This window comes from Argentina anserina, chromosome 5 (genome assembly GCF_933775445.1).
Source record: "Argentina anserina chromosome 5, drPotAnse1.1, whole genome shotgun sequence".
NCBI lineage: Eukaryota > Viridiplantae > Streptophyta > Magnoliopsida > Rosales > Rosaceae > Argentina > Argentina anserina.
The window spans coordinates 22,742,831-22,751,535 of record NC_065876.1 but is presented as its reverse complement, the minus strand read 5'-3'; the positions used below and the strand labels follow the sequence as shown (position 1 = coordinate 22,751,535).

At 36.2% G+C, this 8,705-nt stretch overlaps 1 protein-coding gene across 2 annotated transcripts; it reads left to right on the top strand.

Annotated features, from left to right (window-relative positions):
- The first annotated feature begins 2,176 nt into the window (after positions 1–2,176).
- Positions 2,177–7,913, top strand: LOC126793324 (choline/ethanolaminephosphotransferase 1-like). 2 transcript variants are annotated; one of them, XM_050519812.1, is made up of 20 exons: positions 2,177–2,302; positions 2,674–2,852; positions 3,400–3,409; positions 3,509–3,559; positions 3,798–3,875; positions 4,008–4,083; positions 4,166–4,188; positions 4,285–4,385; positions 4,648–4,742; positions 4,882–4,950; positions 5,233–5,302; positions 5,822–5,885; positions 5,968–6,008; positions 6,110–6,194; positions 6,377–6,439; positions 6,648–6,706; positions 6,810–6,862; positions 7,020–7,092; positions 7,350–7,430; positions 7,534–7,913. In XM_050519812.1, the coding sequence occupies exons 2-19, from the start codon at positions 2,716–2,718 to the stop codon at positions 7,369–7,371; spliced, it is 1,170 nt and encodes a 389-aa protein (XP_050375769.1). In that variant the 5' UTR covers positions 2,177–2,302; positions 2,674–2,715; the 3' UTR covers positions 7,372–7,430; positions 7,534–7,913. The 2 variants fall into 2 exon arrangements, with proteins under 2 accessions (XP_050375769.1, XP_050375768.1); XM_050519811.1 differs by lacking the exons at positions 2,177–2,302; positions 2,674–2,852 and having other exon boundaries at positions 3,143–3,409.
- The last annotated feature ends 792 nt before the right edge of the window (positions 7,914–8,705 follow it).

The following is an 8,705-nucleotide window of genomic DNA, read 5'->3' as shown; positions in this document are numbered from 1 at the left end:
CATTTGAAGATGGTATGTTTGGTGGAGGTTGCGAAACTAGAGTAGCGGCCGCCGGTTTATTCTGTGCATTTGAAAGCAGTATGTGTAGTGGAGGTTGCGAAAGGGCTGCTACTCTAGTCGGTTTCTTCTGAGAATTGGAAGGCGGTTTGTTTGGTAGAGGCTGCGATCGTGCCACAAACTTGGCGTTGTTGATTTCCTTGGTTGACTTCCCTCTTTTCCCCCTTGACATATTTATGAAAGATTGCTTGTTTGCCAAACGATTGAGGGTACTCGTTAGCTTCTTCTTGTTTATGTGTACGTTGTAATGTGTTTTCTGATGTGTGGTTTGGCCGTATGTATATATAGAAGAATAGGGACATGATTATCTCATGCAATGTAGGTTTTGGATTTGGAGTAAGAGTTATTTATTTGGAAAGTACTTACATTCCCACTTTTGAGAGGGATTGTATGGATGATAGTTAAAACGTGACCATCTCCTATTAGACTTTGGGATTAGAACTCCCAAGTTTATTAGTTGATGCAAGATTACAAGTTAAAACATTAAGGGTGCACTTGCACACGAAAATTCTTTACATGTCAAAGTACCCCAGCAAGTTAGCAATTCCTTAACTTCAATCGTTGAAGATCGGTGATAATTTCTTTTTTTGTTACACAGGGGGCACAAAGACACAGCAAAACAAACTAAGAGAGAAAACTAGGAAACAATTTTCTAGGTCTAGAGACATTAACTAAATCATCTATAAAAGCATAAATGGCATGAACGAGAGGATCTTCAAAAATCAATAAGACAGGAGTATGATCAATGCTACATTTAGCAAGAGAATTAGCTATCATGTTACTTTCGCTGAAGATGTGGTTGATCCTAGTTTCATCCATGGAAGAAATGAAATGATGACATCTAGCATTGAGAGAACCAACGGGATGGATAGATTAATCATATCTCTTGAGCAAGTTAATCAGAATGGCAGAATCTGATTCAATCTCAAGCTTAGACATGTGAAGATTATGAGCCAACTACAAACCATAGTATAAACCCCAAGCTTTAGCCTCAATAATGGCACCAACCCCCAGATTGATTTGAAAACCAAACACCCAATTCTCATCACGATCCCTAATCACACCGCCAACACCTATCTTACCAGACTGACCACTTCTAGTACCATCCACACAGTGGTGGATCCAAAGTTTAAAACTTAGGTGAGCAAAAAAAAATTTAAGTAAGTGGGTCACTGCCTCACTGGGTCTGCTTTTTCTAGTTACAGGGCTATTTTTTTTCAATATAGGCTTTTGAAACCTACCGGGTTGGAGCTAGGCTTGCTCCTATGTAAGTCTGCCACTGCATCCACATTAAGTTTAAAGAAATGCTAGGGGGTCTGATCTAAGAGAACATGTAAACATTACAAGCAGGATAAATTTAGCTTTAAGAGTAGAAATATTCCATTCAACAACAATATCATTAATGATTTCCTAGGATTGAAAGGAACTCAAGCTAGGATCAAAAATGGCCTTATTCCTCCACTTCCAAAGGAACTAGCACACACCGACAAAGAAGTTACACCATTTAATTCTTTTACGAGTATGGGACTTGCAATTCAATTAAGCACTTATCCAACCCTGCCAATTTAAACCAAAGGTACTGGAAATATAGCAACGTGTTTTAAAAAATGCTCCACACAGCCTTTTCTCTTGAACAATCTCATAACTTAATTCTTAGAACAACCTCAAAACAATTAGGGGTCGTTCGGTACGTGACTACAAAACTATCTTCTATATTACGAATACAAAATTCGACTAAAAACGCGTTCGGCTTCTTAAATCCCAAAAACACAGGAAAACACTTTAAAATACAACTCAGAGCTTCCGTGCAATTGTAGATCGGTTTTTCTAGAAAACTTTAATACCATACCAAATGCATTCTTAGATCATATTCATCCTAAAAACATGAAGTTTAATTCATTGTTTTCATTTTATAAAATCATTTTGGAAAAACGGTCTTATAAATTGCTCCCCGAACACGCCCTTAAAATTAAAATCGGTGATAATTTCAGTTCAAAAAAAGAAGAAGATTGATGATAATTAGCGGTCACAATATTACGAGTACGTGCGAGCTGGTAAAACAACACTAATACAAAAGTAATTAATTAAATCAACCGGGTGTTGAAACCTGACCCAACCCGGCCCGCCTTCATTCTCTAATACTAAACTCACTACCACCTCAGTCTCAATCTCTCTTTTCTCAAGCTCTGAAATCCCCTAAACCCTTTTGGCGAGTGAAGCTCACGAATTGCGTTGTGATTTCCAGGTATGCCATTCCAAATCCCCAATTCGCTAAACCCTAGAACCGGATTCACACACATGCCTGCTCTATTTCTTTGTAAAGTACAAGTGTTTTGGGTTTTTATTCATAATATTTCCTCACACCACACCCAGTTTATTCGGAAGAGAAAAGACTGATCTTTTGAGTGCTTTTTCACACTAAAGCTATTAAAGTTTGAATCTTTATTCGTTTAAGTTGTAAAATACCTATTGGGTTGTGATCTATAGCATTACCCAGATGCTTAAATGTGTTTTTGTTGCAGAAATTGGAATTGGTTTGTGTTTTTTGAGGTTTTTGTAATGATGGGGTTGTGTTGATGCTTGTATTGAGTTGTTTCAGTTCAATTTACTGTACAGGTTGTTGTGTGAAGCGAAAAGGAAGAGCTTGATTTGGAAGACATGGGATATATTGGTCAACATGGTGTGAATGCTTTGCATAAATACAAGTATAGTGGTGTGGATCACTCTTTGGTCTCCAAATATGTCTTGAATCCCTTCTGGACGCGCTTTGTTAACTTCTTTCCACTGTGGATGCCGTAAGTTGAAGCCTGGTTTTTGTTTCAGTTATGAGTGTTGCGCATGACTTCAGTTCCGAATAAATTTGTTGTCTTACGCACTGAGTTATTGGGTTTGATTGGTGACCCAAAAACTAGAACAGATATTTCTTTTTTGAAATTTAGAGGTATAAGGTTTGTGGAATATGTTTCAGATTTTCATATTCTTTTTAGGTAGTTTACACATCTCATAGGCAAGGATTTAAGTTAGCACCTGTAGTTCCCAGCAATGTGTGTATTTTTTTTTCTTTTTCTTTTTTAAGATGTGAGCTTTTGGTTGCATTTTGTGTGAGTTCATTTGTGTATCTGATTCAGTTGCAGCTATTAGCTTAGGAGTTGTAATGATATCGGTATCTATTTTTCAGGGTCTTTCTATATGTCTGATTACTATCATTTGGTCAAGAAGTCTCACATTGCCTGTTTATTTGATTATAGAACGTAACCATGTTTCTATCCTTTTGCTGAGTCTGCTAATCTTTTTATTTTCCTTTGGTTGCCACGCGTATTCACAACTTGAGCTCATTTTCAGGCCCAACATGGTAGGGTGTTTACTTTCAATTGATTATGTTGCTTCCGTTTGAGTTTTGGTAACCATCATTCTGCATTTCTATTATTGCTGATGTTTTGTTTTCTGCCAGATAACACTTACAGGGTTCATATTCTTGTCCACATCTGCGCTGCTCGGCTACGTAAGTAAAACTTTATTATGATGTATTCATGTTTATTTATATATCTTGGACGCATTTTTGAGGCTTCCTCGTCCATAATGCTAATCATAAACTTAAGCGTCAACAATATTCTATGACTTTTACTATTTATTGTTGGTGTTAAATACATTTCCTCTAGCTGCTGTATGCATGATCTGTAGAATAGTAATGCTATTGTTTACTGAACCCCCATGAACTATGTGGTGTTGTTTTCTGCCAGATATATTCACCAAGATTGGATTCAGCTCCTCCTAGATGGGTCAATATAGCTCATGGGTTGCTACTTTTTCTATACCAGGTTTGCTTAAACTATTGAACTTATGTACATTCTGTGTGCCTCTTGTGTTGTGTATTTGCCTTTTTTTGTGTACATTTGGATTTTTCTAATTTCGTGATTGCCTGCTGACTTGGCATTTATCAATTATATAAGACCTTTGACGCGGTTGATGGGAAGCAAGCGAGACGTACCAATTCCTCTAGTCCACTAGGCGAACTGTTTGACCATGGTAATTTACTTTTTTAGTCTTCTCTGTCTATCTACGATAACAGTTCGAGATGGATGGCTTATATTTTAAACTTGTTTTGCAGGATGTGATGCGCTTGCATGTGCGGTATGTTTATTCATCTATCTTATCACTTTGCAACCTGAAAATGTCATTTCTTGTTTATATCTATATGCAACTTCATCTGCCTATGGTTTTGTTTAGCTTGAAGCTTTGGCCTTTGGGAGCACTGCAATGTGTGGAACAAATACTTTCTGGTTCTGGGTGATTTCAGCTGTTCCATTTTACTTTGCAACATGGGAGCAGTGAGTTGCCTAACTGAATTTAATTTATATTTAGTTTACACATTTCCAGAATTCCAGCAATATGATTGTTAGTTACCTTGATTCTCAAGTCATAATGGTGATGTTCTTATCAAAAAGTTGTACTCCACCATTTTTTCTGCGATTGGTATGTCGGTTGATTCGATATGCTCTAATAGAATGCTTGTGATTCGTACTGAAATATATTTAATATGAAAATTAGATGATTTCTTATCAGTACTGATATTTGAATTTTTCGATCCAGTTATTTTACCAATACCCTAATACTTCCAGTCTTTAATGGGCCGACCGAGGGTCTCTTGCTGATATATTTGACTCATTGTTTCACAGCACTTGTTGGTATAATCCTACTCTTGTTTTGCTATGCCTTACTTACATATGAATACACTTGGCAGTTTTTTTTTTATTGAAACCTTAGGAATTCACCTTTCTCTTAAGTTTTGTGTATTAAATGTCAGTGTACATTTCTACTTTGCAGGTTCTGAGTGGTGGGCTCAACCATTTGGAAAGTCTTTGCCTCTTCTGAGTTGGATCCCTTTTCTAAGTGGTAAGACTAATTTAGTTGATAACCTACAATATTAATATCTGTCATCAAACACATGCATGGGTATCCTCATTTTATGAGGCCTCGCCTTGGTGCTACCATGAAATTTATTTGTATACCCTCTAGAGATAACTTGGTCATCTCTCATCACCTAGCTGACATACTTTATCTATATTTTACTTATCCCAATGAGCTATCATCAAGTCAGAAGTGCTTGGTCTCTGCCTACTTTACTGATTATTTCATAGCAGTTTGTCTAAATTTTATCCTTTTGCTGTTTCTCAGAAATTACGATGTCCAATGCTGTGTTGTTGCTAATGATAGCTTTTGCTGTTCTCCCAACAGTGACATTCAAGTGCGTAGCCATCATTCTCTGAAACTTAAATATTTTGTCATTCATGTATAACATGTTCTTGTTTCTTGTTTCTTCTCTCCTTTTACAATATAATTTTGAATTTCTTGTTTCTTCTTTCCTATTACAATATAATTTTGAACTGTTGATGGGTACGGCCTGACATTACAACTCATGTTAACTCGTGTTTGTTTGGCCATTCTGTTTGGAGCCTGTAATTTGATACCCATGTTTCTAAGAATGTAGTTGCATGTGCTAAAGTTTCAGAAGCAGGGTTAGTATATGCTGCTGACGTGTACTGTTAAAAATTATATTGTAAAAGGAAAAAAATATCTCTAATTCTCTGATATATGTATGTATAACACCAATCTGCTGTGCATTTATGCAAAATATGTGTCCCAAATGCTTATATATAATGTCTTCCCTCCATAAATTCTTTAAAGTGTGGGATCTGAAAGGTGCACATTTCAATAGTCATGTGAAGACCAGTTAGACCTTACATGGTTGCATGCTTTTATGCAGTGTTATGAATGTTTATAAGGTCGTTCAGGCTAGGAAAGGCAGCATGCTAGTGGCACTGGCAATGGTAATGTTATATTCTTGGGTTTCTTGTATATTGTTTCTTGATAGTCAATAGGCATGATGTGTTTCTGATTGTTTTCTCACAGCTTTATCCATTTGCTGTTCTTTTGGGAGTAGTTTTGGCATGGTACGTCTCACTCCTTTTGTTGCCCCGGCCTTATATTTTTCTTTTAAAGAAAAGAGAAATTAAATTAGTGGGATAATGATGCTGTATATACCTATCTTCAGGGATTACTTGTCACCAGCAGGCATCATGAAGAACTATCCACATTTAGTCATAATGGGAACCGGGCTTGCTTTTGGGTACCTTGTGGTAAGATATCTGTCTCTAACCCAGTTGGAGTTTCTCCTTTTATTCATCTTAAATTGGATTGTTATGTTTACTACTTTGGAAGTCCTATATTCCTATAATCCTATATACGCGATTTAAGCAGCATCTGGATGATCAAAATCTTTATATAGAATTGCCGTTGAAGGAAAGCTTGTTTTTTGCAGGGAAGAATGATTCTTGCTCACTTGTGTGATGAGCCGAAGGGCTTGAAAACTGGAATGTGCATGGTATGTACAATATATTATGTCAAAACTCTAATTTTGTTAAGATTCCACTTTTGCATACAACATGGTAGTAACATCCATTTCTCCTTTTATTATTACTTTTTCATGAGATGAGGATGGATACATTTTGTCGTTTTAGGCCGAGTTTTATTCATTCAGATAAAATACTTGACCAGATTGGTACTAATTTTAATATTTATCAATTGTACAGTCATTGTTGTATCTCCCATTTGCCATTGCAAATGCACTCACAGCTAGACTGAATGATGGGTATGTTTTATTTGACATTAGTATCTCCTGTCGCAGTAGAAATGTTATTCTTATGTTCTTGATCCTGTTGCGTCTCATCTTTTAAACTTTGCACCTATTGTAGCGTCCCATTGGTTGATGACAGTTTGGTTCTCCTCGGTTACTGTGCATTTACAGGTTTGATAATCCTTTTGTTGCTATGTGTTTTAAACATTTTTACCTTGTCCTTTTTACTGACAAAATTTTAAAGTTCCATTCTTAATTACTGTCCTTCGAATCTGTTATATTGATATCATGACATTTTGTTGAATATTTCTTTTCTCTCCAAACACAGGGACACTCTATCTTCACTTTGCAACATCAGTCATTCATGAAATAACGACTGCCTTGGGAATATATTGCTTCAGGTGAGTATGGTATTGTATTTCAGTACATATTACTCCACTTTGATGGATTTTGCTTTTATTTTTCCTGTCACACCTATCGGGTTCATATAATACTCAGACTAATACATTCTAATTTCAAAACTGTGAAGTATTATAGCTCATTGTTTGACCCTGGACTTCAGCTTTCTCCATTCACCTTATCTTCATTCCTTCATATAGAGGGCCAAGTGGCCAACTCAACTTATGATCCTAACAATCAATTCACTGTTGGATTACAGGATAACTAGGAAAGAAGCTTGAGTTCTGGTTGTGTTGACTTTTGGGTCTGTTCTCCGCCCATTCATTTCATCCTTTTATATGTGAGTGTAATTAAATGATTCATTGCGGACACACTTCCTTTTATTTAAGAATTGCTCACGTTGCATTCATTCTCTGATGTTCTAAACTTCTCATTTTTGGCAGAAAGTCCAATGATGCAGTCCAAGTGAAGCTTTTAGTGAATTCAGATTTTGTGCAACTAACAACTTTATAGGATGCATTGATCAAGATCCAAATTATTTTCATTACACAATCCTTGTAATCATATTGTGATTTAATCATCCAACAATACCCTCTTCGATGTTATTCATATAGCTGCAATGCAATCCAAACAAGCCAACATAGATCATAGATGGATGGCCGCTATGTTGTATATGAGGGTTTAGCCTACATGTTCTCCTCTCTTTCGTCACTGTTTTTCTTCTTTCTTTTCTTCAATAAATTCTTCACTTTGCTGAGGCTTGCCAAAAGAGAAAGAAACAAAAATGACAGGTTGTACTAAGGAATTGTGATGATTTGGTGTATTTTGGTCTTCCTATTTTCTATTTTTGCTAGTTTCTGCTTCTCCGGTTGTTCTTGAAGAAGGATGCCTCTTCAAACTTTCAAGGAGTAAGTTTGTTGTCTTTCCCTTGCCTGGTTTCATGTACTCTTTTTACTTTTCCCATCCAATAAAATATCTACCCAATTATCTCAGTCTTGGAGTTTATATTCAACAGTAATTCAGTGTAGCGACTTCCATCTATCCAGTATGGATTTTGAAGTTTTAGTAATTCTCTATTTCCCCAAACCTCAGATATTTCACATCTACATTCTCTATCTTTCAGATCCTTCGTCCTTCTGTATACACTTTGATATTGAGGGCTGGTATGGTAGCTTACATATGTGCTGTTTTAGTTTTAGAAATGAGTGGCATTTTGAGATGAGTTGCTACTCATACACGAGTTGTGGTTCCAGAATTTCAGATACGTGCTAATTATTTCAGCGCTAATAAATGGAAGATGCTTTAATTTGAGTTGCATCTGTTCTCGCTTTTCATAGGATTTGATCATTTTCAATGTCTTAGCATGCAGTTAGAGCTTTGTTTTCAAATTAGTTTGTTCTTATGATTTATTTCCATTTATATTTGATGAACATTGGATTGACATATGTTCAATATCATTGAAGAACGTCATTACTGTCACACCTAGATATAATATTTGGACTAGCATTTTAAAATTTTCTCGAAAGAAAGCTTGCTAAAATCCTGACCAAACTGATGGGATACCAGGATTATTACCAGATGTTCTTGTCGTTGCAGACTTGCAGTTTATCGTTCC